This window comes from Vespa crabro, chromosome 10 (genome assembly GCF_910589235.1).
Source record: "Vespa crabro chromosome 10, iyVesCrab1.2, whole genome shotgun sequence".
Classification (NCBI taxonomy): Eukaryota; Metazoa; Arthropoda; class Insecta; order Hymenoptera; family Vespidae; genus Vespa; species Vespa crabro.
The window spans coordinates 4,176,046-4,193,812 of NC_060964.1; the positions used below are offsets into that span (position 1 = coordinate 4,176,046).

Genomic DNA, 17,767 nt, shown 5'->3' on the forward strand with positions numbered 1-17,767 from the left:
GAAATTAATATTAAAAAATTAAATGAAAATAACTGCCATCTCTGACTGTACTAACAATGAATTGATATGGATATTATTTAAGTATACATTGTCGATAAATGTAATTTCTGCTACTGTCTGAGAAAACATTGAATAAGTTAAGAATAGAAGGTATTTTGAATGACTCTGTTTTAATCTGTATGGGTTTACAAAACACACATCTATATATTTGTTTATACAGTGTAATGGATATTACTAATCCAACTCCACAAGATCTGCAAAGAAAATTATATTTTTTGGTTGAACAACTTCAGCATATGGCCGGAGAACTTCCACCGAAATATCAAATGAGACTTCCTTATGAACTATTGTCTGCTTTGGCAAATTCCCTATTAAATGATACCATTTTCGAAATTGTCAAAGGTTTAATGGAAATACAGCATGTTACGGAAAAACATCTTTTTCAACAAAGACTGCAACTGCTAAACCAACAGAAAATTGAAGCTCAAGAAACATTGTCAAACGTAATAACGGATGAGGAAAGAATTGAAATAAAAACTGCTCTATATAAAAAACACAAAGAAGAATTAAAACAAACTGATATGAAACTAGTATTACAATTGGATCAAAAAGTATCAGATCAACAAAGTATATTAGAAAAAGCTGGTGTACCTGGGTTTTATGTAACTAATAATCCTATTGAAATTCAAGTACAAATGAGGTTATGTGATTTTATAATAAGGTTAAGTAAAATGGAAGTACCTAGTTAATTTCAAATGTTAAATATTATTATTTACTTAAATATATTGAACTTAAATCATTAACATATTTTATATGAAATTGTATAAAACAATAAAATCATTTTGTAAAAAGATTTTTTATATATAGTTAATAAAAATATATTTTTAGTTTTTATATAAATAAAAAATGAGTATTTCTTTAATTACAAATAGTATAAATTTTATCTCATTCTTATTAATTAGGATATTATCTCAACTCGTATAAATAAATGTAAAAAAACCAAAAAATTATGAGATTTAAAATTCCCAAGAATCCATCCATCGTAAAGAATGCATAGAGCTTTCAGGATCTGATGCAGAAGGTCCCTCCATTCCATAAGCCAATGGAGAAAACAAATAAAAACTATAAATGCATATTACATTATTCAATATATAAAAAACCATGTATATATAATCACAATTAAATATGTTTACCTGTATATTACAACAGAAATTACTGTGCCCATTATAATATGATAAATAGTATTTCCCATTTTGCTAGGTAGTAATATTTGTAAACTTTCAACAATGTAATTTAGAGTTACACCAGTTAACATTGAGCTATATAGCAATGCTGGAAAATAATGATGAAAATATAATACTCTACTCATAGCCCAAAATGGTATATAATGTAACATCCATCCAATGAAAAGCCATTTTCCAGCTTCCATTATTTTTTGTCTTTGCTCAAGTGTTAAAGGATTCTCAATGCAACCTCTCTGCTCTCGTATGCATGCATGTATGTATAACAGAACAAACATTATAAGGAATATTATATTTCCCCACCATATAACAGGATTACCAAGTAAATAAACCCTCTGATTATTGCCAGAAAAAAATTGACCCTAAAATCGATATTCTATTTAGCTTTTATCAATTTCTTAATTTTTGTAGTACGAACTTGTAATAATAAATACTCTATAATTAATGGGCCATTGCCAAGGTTGGGAAGATACTTCTCCTTCTTTGACTTTGAGATCTGAATTTCCTTGTAACATAACAGCATGTGATTCCAAAAATCTATCAAGAAATCCAGGAGCATAAACTTGGAAACTTACATTGGGTACTGTAAATGATATTTTTAATTATTACAATTGCATTTAGTAATAAGGATTTTCTTAATAATAGAATAATATCAAAATAAAATATTATCAAATTAAAATAATATCAAATACTTACATTTTGCATAATTATTATCTTCTATGTTCCATAATGCATTTTTGTCTCTAATGTTTGGATTACATGAAACCTCCTGTTGACTATAACCCCTGAAATAAAATTTTAATAAATAATATGTTTTTATAGTAATTCTTTTTTCCTGTATACTAACTTCTTTTCCCTGGATACTAACCATTTTGGTAATGTTTTTCCACTACATGTTAATACACAATGATGAAGATAGTGAACAAATTTTAACTTACTTGTAACCGTTTCAACTATATCACCATCTTTACCATTTTTTATTAATATTTTCCAAACATCATTAGCATCTCCTGTACCATTCTAGAAGATACATAAAAAATAATAAATAAATATTTAATAATTTTTACATAAAATGCATACTTCGCCATATCCTGTAACTTGATAATGCTTTTTAGAAATTGGTGCTATTTCTTTATGAGAATGTAAATTCCGCCTTGTAATAACGTGTTCCAAACGTATAAGATCTCCATGCTTTACCAATACCGGTTCAGATGGTATGTCATCAGTATCAAATTTTTTTATCAACCAAAGATTATTATCATCTTTATGAGAATAAGTCGTAATCTGAAAAATAAAAGAACTGTTTTATATCAAAATTCGAGTTTGTATTCTAACAAAGTTTATATAAAAACCTGTTGCTGTCTGGCACCAATTCCTTCAGGATATAAATGCCAATGAGAATGCAAATATCCACCACCTGTACGATGATTTTTTAACGTAATAGTAGCACCATATGCTAACTGCCGTGGCATAGTTGCATTATACAAAGAATTTCCTTTTAGTAATGATTGAAATTCAGAACTATAGAATCCATCTCCACTTCCACTAAATCAAAGATATACATTTTACAAATAATTAATTTTTGTATTATCTTAACAATAATTTAAGATCTCACCTTTTATTCAAAATGTGAAGATGAATGTAGAAAAATAACATGTAAAGTAACACTGGTAACACAATAAGACAACAGAATCTTGCTATTAGATGTTTGCCCACATAAGACTACAACAAAAAATATTTTACATTCTATTAAATGTAAGAACCCAAGTATGGGCTAACATAGCCAAGGTAGCATACTACACATTTATTTTAATCCAAGTCATCAATAGAAAAAACTTCATATATTCTTATCTTAAAATAAAGGAAATAATGTGCTTACAATAGGTTTTGTTAAGTCCCCTAATTCTCGCCACAATTCAAATATAGTATAAAGACCAACAAGCAGCACAACAAACAAACCAACGAATTTTACACTAATTGTACATGCAAGAGATACGCCTGTAAATGTTAGCCAACTCCACCAAGAAGGTGTAAATGGCTTATGTCGAAGAGAACCAATACGAATCATTCCCCAAGTTGCACACATCATAAAACATAACAATATTGGGTCCAAAAGGATATACTGATTTAAAGTCAATAGACCAACATCTAAAATAAAATAAACTATCATAACTAAAAAATAACATTTGATATTATGAATTGAAATTAGACTTTACCAAACAGAATAAATACTGCAGAAAGCGTAGCCGCATGAGTAGATTTTGTTAAATCCCATACTGTGAGAAATGATAAAGGTACTGTAGCAGCACCTAATAATGTACAAAACTAAAAGAAAAATATATACTTTCAAATATTAAATTTGTATTATCATTACAAATTTTTATTTATTTATTCCATTTTTAGTAAATAAATATATTTACTATTCTCATTCCAGCATATTTGACATCTTCATATTTATCACCTGGCTTTTCAAAGGCAAATGTACCATCATAACCAGTTAAATATCCAGATAGTGCGATAAGCATCTAGAATAAAGTATAAAGATTTCAATATATAACATTTATGATTATTCAGAAATATTTTTAAAATTCATAAAAATAAATTTGGAAAACTACTTTTCCAAGAGGAGGATGTACATCAAAGAAAAATGTCCTATTTATATACCAGCTTCCCATTTTACCAAAATGTGTTTCATCCCAGCTATAAAACAACATTATTACACTCATTATGGATTATAAATAAATATTAAAAAAATAAATAGACATGAGCATCTTTCTTTTTTTACCAGACATGTTGTGGTTCTGTAACTTTGTAAAATCTAGTTCCAATTGTAAGAATCAAAATAATTCCAAATAATAGCCACCAATTTCTACAAATAAATAAATAGATAATTTAAAATTGTATAGTTAAAAATGATTAGCAAATTTGTTTATATACCGATCGTTTTCATATTGTATATTTCCATTTGTAGATGGTAAACATTTCAATTTCTGAATATTTTCTTCGATAACAGGTTTCATTTTATACTATTTAGTATAATTTTACTGTATAATTTTCTATTAAGGTTATTCACCATCTGTTGCTCATAGTGTATGCGACTTCAGCGACAGGAATGGACAAAATATGAACTAAAAACATAATAAAGAAACACTGTCCTCATTATGCGACTATTGTATAAGTTTATATAGATTATAACCCTCTCAGGACACTTAAAAACCGAATTAGTATGTGACAGAAATTTTTATATGTAATAAATTGCATATACGTATTTAATTTCAAAACATATATAATAATGAATACAATAAATGATAAAATAATCTGTCTATATCTCCATTGAGATAAATGGACAATATGGAAAAATAACATATGAACATACTTGTTGACAGTGGGAAAGAAAATTTGGTTACCAACTCATGATAAAGTAAATTTCTATGGACCGATTTTACTGATGTTTACTTGCATAAGTACATTACGCCTATAATTAGTGCAAAAGGAAAATACATATATATTATATATAATGAAATTATATATATATCAATAAAAAAATATATTGCATACCTACCTGCATATAATTTCAAAAAAGATATAATAATGAATACATTAAATAATTAAATAATCTATCTATATCTTTATTGACACAATAAATGAATCATATGGAAAGATAAAAACAATTATCATAAGACATAGTAAATTTTGATTGAATTTAGCAGTCATTAGCTCGATATTACTTGCGTCATTTACACTTACATATCACAAGTAATATCAATCCAGATCTCTATCGCTTGGAGATTGTAGCATACAGAGACCTGCGAATTAAAATTCTATTTTCTAATGCCAAATATTTTAGAATAACAATAATTAATATTATAATTTGGAAAAAAAAAACAAAATCAATCGTGGAATGAATCAAAACTTTTTTTTTGATCAATCGAAATTAGACAAAAAATTATGTATCCGTTTAATATCGACCTACTTACTTGATAAACACAATGTGATAGAGTACTTTAATCATTTTTTATGAAACTCCATTCCTAAACAAACTCAGACATACATATTTTGATCTGCATCATGTTGAAATTGAAAATAAAACGTCGTACTATACACACAGCCTATAAACATTATATAAAGATTACATATCTTATTAAATATTATTTGAAAATGAGAATATATAATATTATAAAGATATCGCCTTATTATCTTATATATTCTATATATAATTTCTTCAAGTGATGTAAACAGCATAACTACCTGTGTATATAAAATATCTAAACCATTTTGTAATTAAACAAAAAGAAATCAAAATAATATACAAATTTCATAAAACATATCAGCAACATAATATAACAGTGAACATAAAACATCTGAACCACCTTATAATTAGACAAAAAACAATCAAAATTATATGTGAATTTCATATAATAAATAAGCAATCATCTGTGAATATAAGAAATTTTTAACTTTATTACTTTCTAAAAATAATATATGATTTCCAATTAAACATATAAAATAATTATTTCACACTCATATATATATATATATATATATATATATATATATATATATATATATACACATACTATAATTCACATATGAAAACAACAATGACGATAACACAGTTTCAAAAGAATAAAATTGAATCTTACCAATTTAGATATTTCCTAAAACAGAAATCAATTCTGAATAGATTAATTAAAAGTTCCTTCAATATTTCAAATGAATAAAAATATTATTCTAAACAATTCATCTTCTATTACTCTTCATTTTTTATATATCCAATTCGTCATTCAATATTTAAATATATTATTATTGATTCTCATTATTATTTTATTTTAATTTTTTGTTGACTACTGCAAAAATCTGAAAAATAAAATAATTTTCTATAATGCAGGGCTCATGTTTTGAATTATATTGTCGGTACCAGTTGATAAAGTTTCATGGAGATCGAGCATGGTGTGCATTACTTTATAATTTCTATGTAATCAAAATTATTTCTCCTTAAATATATAAACACTTTTGTTTTTTTTCTTTGTCTTTCTTTAGTTCTCCCTAGCTGTTTGAACTTGGTTTTTTTCATTGTACTATTTATATGTGATATATTATGGATATGCGATAAAGGAACTTTTTACATAAATTTTTATAAACGCGGTATTTGTTATTGTTTTGATATTTGACATTGAAGTGCATGTGTGCTAATTACATTGGTTGGTTTAATATATAAATGAAAATAATATAAAAGAGAAAAAGAAATACGTTCCTTATACGTAATTCATTTGTTAGTTAGAAACCTGACATTGTGACCAATATTAGAAGAATTTGCGATACTTTTATAATCAAACAGAAGGTTAGTATTAATCTGTATTAATCTGTATTAATCAATAAGAATATTACGTGTAATAAAATTATAATATCGAGAAGAAATAATTGTTTTTATATTCATATGATTTAACAAAGCAAATATAGACTAGTATTATATATAAAAAACATTGATGCACACGCACCAAGTTCCTACAATAATAATTCAATTGTTTCATGTATCAAAATTTCAATAGGACACTATGGATTACTTAGATATTTTTAGAAGAAATAAAGAAATAAAAAAAATCCAATTACCACCTCCATACAGCGAAAGATTTCAACCACGTGATATGTCTTTATTAGACAATTTATTAGATAGCAATCCAATATCTACAAGCGATGCAACTGGTACCGATTATGTACAGGAATACATTGAGAAGGAAGAAAAAGAACTTCTTCAGGTATTTTATTATTTTTTTTACTTTATTTTACTTTATATATAATAAAAAATTTAATTTATGGTTGTATAATCTATTAAATAAAGTCTACTGCAAGTCACATATCAAATAATTGTGGGACGGGACCTAAAATGGATGCAGTATCTGCAGGATCAGATCCTGTTATACAAGAACTTAATAATGAAAAATTAACAAATGTATATAGAACGTTTAATTTTGCCTATCGTCCAAAAACGAATTTAACTATCACTACAATGAAAGACCGTATAATCTCAATGATTGATACCAATCCTGTAGTTATTATAGAGGGACCAACTGGTTGTGGCAAAACAACACAAGTACCACAATTTATACTAGATTCTTGTTATAAAAAAAGAGCTCACTGTAACATCATAGGTGACTTATCTTTTATCCATATTAACACATTATAATATTCTATAAAAGATAGTTCTATTAAGAATTTTAAATCAAAATATCAGTTTTATTTATAACAATTAACAAACTATTTATTTGAATTTTTAATAGTAACACAGCCTAGACGTATTGCTGCTATTAGTATTGCAAAAAGAGTTAGTCAAGAAAGAGAATGGCCTGTAGGAACTCTTGTTGGATATCAAGTAGGCATGATAAACAATACATCTGAAGATACCCGTTTAACATATTGTACAACTGGTGTGCTTTTACAAAAATTAATAAATACGAAACATATGTTGGAATATACTCATATTATACTAGATGAAATTCATGAACGTGATCAGGAATTGGATTTTCTGTTGCTTATTGTAAGAAAATTTTTACGGACAAATTCACGTACAGTGAAGATTGTACTTATGTCTGCAACATTTAATGTTGAAAAATTTGCTAAATATTTTTCATCACCTGTTGGAAATAAACTTGAAGCTGCACCTGTCATTGATATTGCTAAACGAACTTACTTTAACATAAACATTTATTATCTGTGTCAACTTGGTATGTTAGGACCAGTAAGTAACAAATATAGTTTAATAATTCTTAAATATAAATACATTTTTGTATATCTATAAATGTTTACACTAAAACTATTATATATTTCATAGATACCAGAAATATCACGAGATGAACCAAAAGTAACAAAAAGTATGATGGATTTTTGTGTACACATAGTAATTGTTCTTGATGAACTTGACATGAAGGCGGATGATGCATACGATAGTAAAACAGGGTTATATAATAGACATGTAATTCTTGTATTCTTGCCAGGAATTAATGAAATAGAAGAAATGCATAACATGTTAACGTCTGCAAAATATGAAAACTCTAAATGGGATATTATTGTTTTACATTCATCAATTACAAATGAAGAACAACACAAAATTTTTGAACAACCTCCAAAAGGCTATCGTCGTATTATTTTATCAACAAATATTGCTGAAAGTAGTATTACTGTACCTGATGTAAAGTATGGTATGATTATATCTCACCAATATCTTAAATATAACTCACCAGTATCTTAAAAAGTATAATAAATATCTGAATTAAAATATACTCTTTCTTTACAGTAATCGATTTTTGCTTAATAAAACAACTTGTGACTGACCCAAAAACTAATTTTCAATGTTTGGAACTTTCTTGGGCTAGTAAAGGAAATTGTCAACAACGGGCTGGTCGTACAGGTCGTATAATGGATGGAAGAGTATATAGATTAGTACCAAAAAATTTTTATGATGTAAGTATTATTTTATAATTATTGAAAAGAAATAAAAAAAAAACATTTTACGTATTAGCAAGAAGATTATATTTAATCATTAATTAATTTATTATTTTGAATATTATTTTTGTATAATGACAGACAGTACTACGTGATGAAGGAAATCCAGAAATGTTGAGAGCTCCTCTTGAAAACTTAGTGCTTCAGGCAAAAGTTCTAAACATGGGTGAACCTAAAGCTATCTTAGCTTTATCTCTTGATCCACCTGATCTTAGTAACTTAGAGCGTACTATACTCTTATTGAAAGAATCTGGTGCATTACTCAACAATAATGATAAAACACAACTCTTTGATGGTGAATTAACAGATCTCGGCCGTATAATGGCTGCTCTACCATTAAATATTTATGTTACTAAATTGATTGTATTAGGTCATCTCTTCAGTGTTTTAAGAGACATGATAATAATTGGTTGTAGTATGACTGTGAAGGATATGTTTTGTAGCCCATTTGGAAAAAAGTTATTAGCTTATAATGTAAAATTTAGTTGGGCTTGTGATTCAGAAAGTGATTGTATAGCATTTCTAAATGTTTATAAAGTATGGACAAATGAGAAAGCAAATCGTCATTTAAATAATAATGCTATGGAAAAGAGATGGGCACAAAGACAATTTGTACAAATAAAAGTATTGCGTGAAATTGAAGCTCTCGTGTATAACGTGACTCAAAGATTAAAAAAATTTGGTATAACTGAAAGTGTTGGAATTAATAAAGTTAGGTGGGATGATGAAGTACGACCATTTGTTCTAAAAATTGTAATTGCTGGTGCATTTTATCCTAATTATTTTGTTAAACACCAAAATGTTGAAGAATTAAAAGAGGGTCATAAGATCTTGAATGGATTAGACTTAACAAATACAGTATATTTGCAAGGTTGGCCATTGAAACAGCCAGGACTTTTGTATGCACGCAAAATTCAAAATATTTTCCAGGATTGTTTTAAATCTTCTGTCGGAAAAGTAAACGTTTCTTTCAAATCTTCGCGTATATATCTTCAATTTAGTAAAAGTTATACAGATGAAGAAAGAAAAATTCCACTTTCAGTATATAGATCTATTAAAATGAGACAATGTAATATACCTATTGAAGTATCTGTTTTAAGTGAAAATGACGCTCTTGATTTGGCAAAAAAAATGAATCTTGAAGACAAGTCAATATTTTTTAATAATAATATTTCTATAAAAGAATGCAAAAAACCTGCTTATAATAATCCAAATCTTCCAGGTCTTGATATTTCATATATTCCAATTAAAATAATAAATGTAAGTATAAGAATTAATTTATTCACTTAATTAATAAAAACTCAGTATTTTTTATATGTATATAATTTACAGGTCATAGATCCTGGTCATTTTTGGATACATATAAATGATAAAGATACACATGATAAAGTAAGGCAGATACAAAAATTTCTGAATGAAGGAGAAAAATCATTAAAAAAATTCGATTATCTTCCAGAGATTAACACTCTTGTAGCAGTTCCATTCAAGAAAACTCTTCAAGTAGAATTTTATCGTGCTGTAATTACAAATTATATCGAAAAATCTGATAACAAATTTGCTTTATGCCAATTAATTGATATAGGTCAAACTATAAAAATTCATATAAACAATATACGGCAAATTACATATTGTGAAGATATTATGAAAATACCTGCTTTAGCATTGGAATGTGTTTTAGCTAATATTCAACCTTGTACAACACATAGCCAGAAGATACATTGGCCTCAGGAAGCTAATAACAAATTTCATGAATTACTTGAAAATAATGAACAAATATTTGGTGAAATATATTCTGTTGTTAATAATGTTATAGCTTTAACATTGATAGCTGTAACTACAGAGAACAAAATTAATATCAACCAAATATTAATAGATCAAAAATTAGCAATGCATAAAGAAGAAAGTTATTTATCACGATTGAACAATGAGTTACGAAAAAAATATGAAAATATGAGTGCAACGCAACTTCTTTATTATGAGAAGATGCAATACGAAGATTATAATTCATGTGATGATTATCCTGATCTTCCTGAAGACTCGAAATGGGTCTCAACAGTACGTTTACGTGGTCCTTTTTCTCCTCTCGAATGTTCTTTACGACATCTTACAATTGCTGGTAGAGGTAAAAAAATTATCATCGAAACGAATTCAGTTAATTCAGTTCTTCTGGATAGTAATTGGAAGGAACAACAAAAACATCTCTTAGTGGCTGGAACTGTAAACCAAAGTGTAAATGGTAGCAATTTAACATTACGTAATACCACTTTAATACCTGCCATTCCTGGTTTAACAGCATTACTTGCTTTAATTTTTACACCACGTATGGAATTACGACGTAATTCTTCTGGTACGTACTATGTTGGAGCATTATGTGGATTAGGATGTGATAGTTCTACCAAAGAGAGCCTTTTCCCAGAACGTGATATGGAAATATATTTTGATGTTGAGATAACATTTGATGATTTACAAGATGTGAGAATATTTTTATATATTATATATTTACCTTATTATATATTACCTTATGAAATTATATTTATTTTCAAATTCTTTTATAAAATTCATGTTTACAGATAAATAGATTGCGACATTGGATGAATATTGGCATGCATATTAACGAAAAAATTGAAGAAAATAATAATTCTGAAGAAATAATTTCTTATCAAAATAAAATAAAAATAATATTATCCAAACTTATGGATAAATGTAGAAAAAAACAAGATCCTGAAATGTTGATGAACTTTTATAAATGGGGAATGTATGATGAATTATTATTTCTACAGCCTAGTAGAATGACCATGGTCAAAAATAATATTTACAGTTTACATTGGGCATTAGAATTAGAAGAGAAAAATGATGAACTCGAAAAAATGACGAATCATATTAAGGAATTACGTAATTTAGCTTCAGAGTAAGTTGATATAAAAATATTTTTTTGTATTTTAATCTCGTTTTATATTACTAAACAAATACTAATATATTTTTCTATGCAGAGATGAACGAAAATTACTGAATACTGAAATTTACTGCGATTTCTGTAAAGTAACTATATACAGTGTTCTACAACTTCGTGTACATTTGTATACACTGGTACATAGAGAAAATGAAAAAAAATGGAATATTAAACTTTGAACATTCATATTTGCCAGAACATTTCTAACAACGTAAATCGAAAGACTTAATATTTTAATTTTTAATACAATTTGAATTAGCGTATAATTTCTCATAATTACTTTTTTATTTTTTATATATTTTTATGATGTTATAAAATAAAAATGAAATATTTTTAGTTATTTATTAGCAAATGGAGAAAATATTATTTTAGTAACACTTGTACATTAGCATGTACATTCGTGTCAGTATTATATGCAATATTATTTGTCCAATATATATTATAATAATATAAAACAATATTATGTAGTATTATAACAAATACAATAGACTGTGATCTATGTTAATTTTTGATATTTTTCTTCAAATAAATAATAATTAAAGATAAAATTGGTATTATATTATTTTATTGTATTTTATTTTTTTTTTTTTTTTCCATTGACTTAGCTACAGACCAAAAGTTTACTGTTTAATACATATTGGTACAGGTATATATGGTAAAATAATCGATAACATTAAAAATTGAATTATATCAAACTCTCTCTTTGTGTACTTGAGAAATAATAATGTACACAATGTATAAGATATAAATATATATCTCTATACAATTTTAACAGTTTACTATAAAGATTTGCTATTACAGAATATTTTTTGTTTGATAGATGAATTCGTATATTATTTTTCACATATTTGTTCTGTAAATACTTCATAATATGTAAGCTAAATTAACTCTTTGCACTCGAGTGACGCTCGGTAAATTTGAAGTGTTAACTCCAGCGACGTTGCTACGGTCTTTTGTAACTTGATCTGTTTATTTAAGATATTTCTCTCAGAAATATTTTCGTGCCAATTTTGACAATTTGCGTACATTTTTAATCAAATCTTAGCTCAGTTTAGTTAGTCTCATCATACCATTCGTTTGAAACAGTCTTGGCAGTAAATATGTCACTTGTTTGACTACGAAAGGTGACACAGGAATGTCGACGGTCAAAAGGATTACACGAGGTGGTGTGGAAATAATGGCCAAGAAATTCAATATTGTATTGAATTATATAAAATATATGGGTGGTATTGATCGGGCGCATCAACGTATTTTCTGCGAAAATCGCTTAAATGGCGGCGTAAGCTTTCCTTTGGGGTACGGAAATTTACTTGATCAATTCCTATATTCTGTATAAACTAGAAAAAACCAAAAAAGGGGAAAACCCTTCAGCCATTTGCAATTTCTAAAAATATTTGACCAATTGAGAGGATCATATCGTCAGTATCGTGAGCGTTTACGTCGCATTCCAATGAATCCGACTAAATGAGGAGCTTCATATAGTACTAAAAGAGCCAAAAAGGGACTACAAAAGTTGCTCTGACCGTAACACGCTTGGAGGTAGGTGGTAAGTAACGTATTACTGCGATACGTGTCCTGATAAACCTAGGATGCATCTTGGGAATTGTTTTACGAAATATCATCCGACAACTAATTACAGAGTGTAATATGTATCAAATTTTGTTGTTTTCGATATAAAAATAAATAAATTGATGAAATTTTATTATTTGTATACGTTTGTTTGTTTATAAATGATTTTAAAATACTTGTAAAATGTTTTCCTAATTTGACCGAAATCGTCTCGAGTTGTTGGTTCGCACAAGCGAAAAAGGCCTCAAGTGCAAAGGGTTAAAATATGTATGTTAATTATGCATTATAGACCATAGATATTTAAATGTTAATTCTATACCTCTCTTTGTAAATAACGTGCACCAGGTTGTGTATATAATAAACGACCAGGTATATTAGCGCCTGATGCATTAACATAAGTTCCAGGAGGTGGGGGAGGATATGGTCCAGGTGGTGGTTGAGGTGCTCGTACTGGATATCCAGAAGTAATACCACCTGTTTTGGCTCCCTTTGAAACAAAATCAAATGTCTTATCAAAATAATGAGATATATCGTAAAGCTTTGTAATATTAATAAACTAGATATTTTTTAATTAAAATGTAATATAATGTTATTCTTACTTGTGGTGGTTGTTGAATTGGCATAGCACCACCGTGTACAGTAACATGACTACCAGGGCGAAGATAAAATTTATCTTCTGCATATGCACCTTTATGTTCTAGGGTATGTAAACTAGTTACATATGCTATAAAAAGTATAATATATTTTTATTAATTTCAAAAATTTCTATATGCTATATTATTTAAATGAAAGATTTCTAAGATAAATTATTTTGATATTAATAAAAAAAAAAATTGAAAAATACCTGTCTGATGTGTAGATAATGTTGCTCTGTTTCCTGATAAATATACTGGTTTTGCAAGTTCAGGTTCTCTGGATTGCTGTGAAGTTGGAGCAGAATAACTATAAACACTTTGTCCAGTAGGTGTAGAATAGAAGTTTGATGCAGAATATTGATTGTTTTCTAAAATAATGAAATTAATAAATACATTATACTTTGTAATTCTAAATGACATAATCAAAATAGATTTCAAAGTTACTGACTATTCCAAAGTACAGCTCTAGAATCATTAGATCTTCTAGCAGCATCCTCAGATTCTATAATGGATAATCAAAATTATTTGCTAATTTGAATGAAATAAATCACACCATTGTGTGACAGTCGTAATTAAAAGAAACTAATCATTACATAATTCTTCTATTAAATGTACTTACTAGGTGGAGGTGGATTATAACTTGAAATAGAAGGAGGTGGTTTATATCCATATCCAGCATGATATGGAGAAGCTGTTGGTGGAGGTGAAGGACTATGTGATCTTTTTAATGGACCCTTTAATGAAAGAATATATGTAATTTAATGTATACAGTATTACAATATTCATGATTAGAAATATTATATATACACTAGGTAGGAGAGTGTGCGTTGGTGCACCAACTGCTACTTTGTTATATAAAGGGCTGCTGCTACGTGGTAATGGTAAAAATAGTGGAGACTGTACTACTTGAGAAACAGTACCAGGATATCCTCCAACTGCTGTTAATACTTCAGAACAGCCCCTGTATATATAAAAACATACTTAAATAAACATAAAGATATAAATCTTTAAAATTGTATAGAAAATGTTAATTTCTATTTGAAGTATTTATTTAATGTAAAGAGAGAAACATAGAAAAGTACAAACCTTGTTTCCTTAATAAGTTGACGCCTTCTATTATCATCTTCATTAAGAACTTTCTTTAATTGTAAAAATAATTGATGCTTTTCATCCTTTAATTGTGCCAATTCATTTTCAAGATTAGATATTTGTTCACGTGTTTCACCTAAAGTCATAACATCTTGCTTTTGCTGACGTTCTCTCTCTTTTCTCTGACGTTCTTCTTCTGCATCAGCTTCTTGTTCTATCAAAATTATGAAATATATTATCTCCTTAACTTATTAATTATACTTTGATTTACATAATACACATACTAATAAAACTAAATTATACCCTGTTTTTTTCGTTGTCGTTCTCTTGTAATATGTGTCTTTAAAGCTTGCCACATCTGTTCACTACGTTGAGGTGGTCCTACTATTACTGCAGGCATCTTTTGTCTGTACTAGTTTACCTTTTATTAACTATTATTATTTAATTATTGTTTTTCTCTATTATTTAACTTGGATATTTAACAATATCCAAGTTAAACTTTATATATACATTAATATTTTTGAAATTATTACAAAACAATATCGAATTAATATTTAATATGACTTTTAATCTAACTTTTTAAAATTAATTTATTTTGATAATTTATCTAATTATATTTAACCTTTATACCAAGACTAATAATTTTATTAGATTAGAATATATGCCAATATTCAAATATATTAATTCACTATTCCAAAACCTAAAATTTACTGTCAGAATTCTTTTAAATAAATAAGAATTGTTTATTTAGTTTAAGATCATATAAAAATTCATTATAATATATTTAAATCAATATATACATATCTTTCTTCATGAAAATTTATTATTGAATAACAAGAACACAATTCTATACTAATACGTATTAATATGTTCGTTTAGCTTATGAAATCATCGTTTTTTCATTTTTCTTTGAAGTCTAACCAATCATACAAATATAGCTTATATATTTGATTTTATCATTTTTTACTGTCTTTACTAGTCGGAAAGTATACAGGTTATAACCACATGATAGCATGTACCGCGTTTACATGGCGGCAATAGAGATACATATATCAACCGATTTGATTTTAAAAGTGATATATCTGTAATAAAGGCAATTTTTTATAAAAAAAGAAAGTAATATTTAATAATAAACTCGTTACTATTTGTTCACGTTTAAGTTCATAAATAATTATGTTAATTAAGTAATATATAAAGAAGAGTTATATTTGTCATTAATATTGACAATAAGTATTTTGAAATGAGATAATCATTTATGTTCTTTCATTTTCATTCATTCTGATCGAATTTGGTGCATTGAATATAGTTGTGAAACTTTAATATAAATTTAAAAGAAAACAATGTCCACTACTGCATCAGCATTCAATGAAAGAGATGATGAAGTAGACGATGATAATGACACAGATGATTATAATCCACAAGCAAAATTGATAAAAACACTGGAAGTATGTTATATTTTTTAACCTATAAGATATGCAAAAAATATAAAAATGTTTTTTTTTTTAAGATATTTTATATTAAACATATAAATGCATTACATATATATATATATATATATATATATATATTATGATCTATTTTTTTTGTTTAGAGAAATGGAATTACAGCAGGTGATATTAAAAAATTAGAAGAAGCTGGTTACCACACTGTAGAAGCAGTAGCATATGCCCCAAAGAAGCATCTTATTTCTATCAAAGGTATTAGCGAAGCTAAGGCAGATAAAATATTGCAAGAAGCATCAAAGTTAGTGGTAATGGGTTTTAAGAGTGCCACAGAGATACATCAAACACGTGCAAACATTGTTTATGTTACTACTGGTTCTACAGAATTGGATCGATTATTAGGTGGAGGAATTGAAACAGGTTCTATCACAGAGATTTTTGGAGAGTTTAGGACAGGAAAATCTCAATTATGTCACACATTAGCAGTAAATTGTCAGTTACCTATAGATATGGGAGGAGCAGAAGGTAAATGCCTTTATATAGATACAGAAGGAACGTTTAGACCAGAAAGATTAATTGCTGTTGCTGAAAGATACAAAATTGCTGGTGATTCTGTTCTTGATAATGTCGCTTGTGCTAGAGCTTATAATACAGATCATCAAACTCAATTAGTAGTACAAGCTAGTGCAATGATGACAGAATCCCGATATGCTATGTTGATTGTAGATAGTGCAACAGCTCTTTATCGTACTGATTATTCTGGTAGAGGTGAATTATCAGCTAGGCAAAATCATTTAGCCAGATTTTTAAGGATGTTGTTACGAATAGCAGATGAACATGGTGTAGCAGTTGTTATAACTAATCAAGTAGTAGCTCAAGTTGATGGTGCAGCTTCTATGTTCGGTGGTGATCAAAAGAAACCTATTGGAGGTAATATCATAGCACACGCGAGTACAACTAGATTGTATTTACGTAAAGGTAGAGGAGAAACAAGAATATGTAAGATCTATGATTCACCTTGTTTACCAGAAAGTGAAGCAATGTTTGCTATAAATGCAGATGGTATAGGAGATGTGAAAGAATAATATATTTCATGCCAATATTATATTTTAAATAATGTAACAATATTAATTGACAAGTTTGTTAAATTCAGCTTTTCTTAAGATAAATTATATACTATTTTTCATAAAAATATCTTGTTCTTTTAATATAAGTAAATTAGTATTTTGAATAAGATTTGAATAAGTATTATATAAATGATAAACAGGAAGTGTTCACTATCCATAGAATAAATAACTTAAGATAGTAATGCATACTTTTTATACAAATTTGTAAGATTTA

At 27.3% G+C, this 17,767-nt stretch overlaps 5 protein-coding genes across 17 annotated transcripts; 3 read left to right on the top strand and 2 right to left on the bottom strand.

The window, feature by feature from the left end:
* Nucleotides 1-7: 7 nt before the first annotated feature.
* LOC124427483 (gonadal protein gdl) lies at nucleotides 8-845 on the top strand. Its single transcript, XM_046970453.1, has 2 exons — nucleotides 8-150; nucleotides 221-845. The coding sequence occupies exon 2, from the start codon at nucleotides 225-227 to the stop codon at nucleotides 747-749; it is 525 nt and encodes a 174-aa protein (XP_046826409.1). The 5' UTR covers nucleotides 8-150; nucleotides 221-224; the 3' UTR covers nucleotides 750-845.
* A 41-nt stretch (nucleotides 846-886) lies between these two features.
* On the bottom strand, nucleotides 887-4,736 carry LOC124427487 (protein O-mannosyl-transferase 2). 3 transcript variants are annotated; one of them, XM_046970461.1, is made up of 14 exons: nucleotides 4,179-4,729; nucleotides 4,027-4,110; nucleotides 3,857-3,941; nucleotides 3,662-3,766; nucleotides 3,458-3,566; nucleotides 3,121-3,389; nucleotides 2,857-2,963; nucleotides 2,594-2,786; nucleotides 2,322-2,525; nucleotides 2,110-2,261; nucleotides 1,938-2,026; nucleotides 1,676-1,824; nucleotides 1,194-1,603; nucleotides 887-1,122 (listed from the first exon to the last, which is right to left on the bottom strand). In XM_046970461.1, the coding sequence occupies exons 1-14, from the start codon at nucleotides 4,259-4,261 to the stop codon at nucleotides 1,017-1,019; spliced, it is 2,145 nt and encodes a 714-aa protein (XP_046826417.1). In that variant the 5' UTR covers nucleotides 4,262-4,729; the 3' UTR covers nucleotides 887-1,016. The 3 variants fall into 3 exon arrangements, with proteins under 3 accessions (XP_046826417.1, XP_046826418.1, XP_046826419.1); XM_046970462.1 differs by lacking the exon at nucleotides 887-1,122 and having other exon boundaries at nucleotides 1,395-1,617; nucleotides 4,179-4,736; XM_046970463.1 differs by lacking the exon at nucleotides 887-1,122 and having other exon boundaries at nucleotides 1,497-1,617; nucleotides 1,660-1,824; nucleotides 4,179-4,736.
* Nucleotides 4,737-5,889: 1,153 nt separating this feature from the next.
* Nucleotides 5,890-12,174, top strand: LOC124427484 (probable ATP-dependent RNA helicase spindle-E). 4 transcript variants are annotated; one of them, XM_046970456.1, is made up of 11 exons: nucleotides 5,890-6,442; nucleotides 6,519-6,582; nucleotides 6,791-6,997; nucleotides 7,081-7,390; nucleotides 7,520-7,977; nucleotides 8,071-8,437; nucleotides 8,533-8,699; nucleotides 8,823-10,001; nucleotides 10,074-11,213; nucleotides 11,312-11,649; nucleotides 11,732-12,174. In XM_046970456.1, exons 3-11 carry the CDS (start codon nucleotides 6,797-6,799, stop codon nucleotides 11,868-11,870), a joined length of 4,299 nt encoding a protein of 1,432 aa, XP_046826412.1. In that variant the 5' UTR covers nucleotides 5,890-6,442; nucleotides 6,519-6,582; nucleotides 6,791-6,796; the 3' UTR covers nucleotides 11,871-12,174. The 4 variants fall into 4 exon arrangements, with proteins under 4 accessions (XP_046826412.1, XP_046826411.1, XP_046826410.1 ...); XM_046970455.1 differs by having other exon boundaries at nucleotides 5,890-6,191; nucleotides 6,282-6,582; XM_046970454.1 differs by having other exon boundaries at nucleotides 5,890-6,582.
* Nucleotides 12,175-12,239: 65 nt separating this feature from the next.
* LOC124427492 (protein enabled homolog) lies at nucleotides 12,240-17,580 on the bottom strand. Of its 8 annotated transcripts, none has more exons than XM_046970482.1 (9): nucleotides 17,444-17,580; nucleotides 15,288-15,415; nucleotides 14,982-15,198; nucleotides 14,703-14,856; nucleotides 14,515-14,629; nucleotides 14,344-14,397; nucleotides 14,105-14,263; nucleotides 13,860-13,984; nucleotides 12,240-13,768 (listed from the first exon to the last, which is right to left on the bottom strand). In XM_046970482.1, the coding sequence occupies exons 2-9, from the start codon at nucleotides 15,382-15,384 to the stop codon at nucleotides 13,574-13,576; spliced, it is 1,116 nt and encodes a 371-aa protein (XP_046826438.1). In that variant the 5' UTR covers nucleotides 15,385-15,415; nucleotides 17,444-17,580; the 3' UTR covers nucleotides 12,240-13,573. The 8 variants fall into 8 exon arrangements, with proteins under 8 accessions (XP_046826438.1, XP_046826441.1, XP_046826442.1 ...); XM_046970485.1 differs by having other exon boundaries at nucleotides 15,288-15,405; nucleotides 17,444-17,572; XM_046970486.1 differs by lacking the exon at nucleotides 17,444-17,580 and adding an exon at nucleotides 17,178-17,301 and having other exon boundaries at nucleotides 15,288-15,405.
* On the top strand, nucleotides 16,288-17,511 carry LOC124427493 (DNA repair protein RAD51 homolog A-like). Its single transcript, XM_046970489.1, has 2 exons — nucleotides 16,288-16,429; nucleotides 16,576-17,511. The coding sequence occupies exons 1-2, from the start codon at nucleotides 16,325-16,327 to the stop codon at nucleotides 17,509-17,511; spliced, it is 1,041 nt and encodes a 346-aa protein (XP_046826445.1). The 5' UTR covers nucleotides 16,288-16,324.
* Nucleotides 17,581-17,767: the final 187 nt, after the last annotated feature.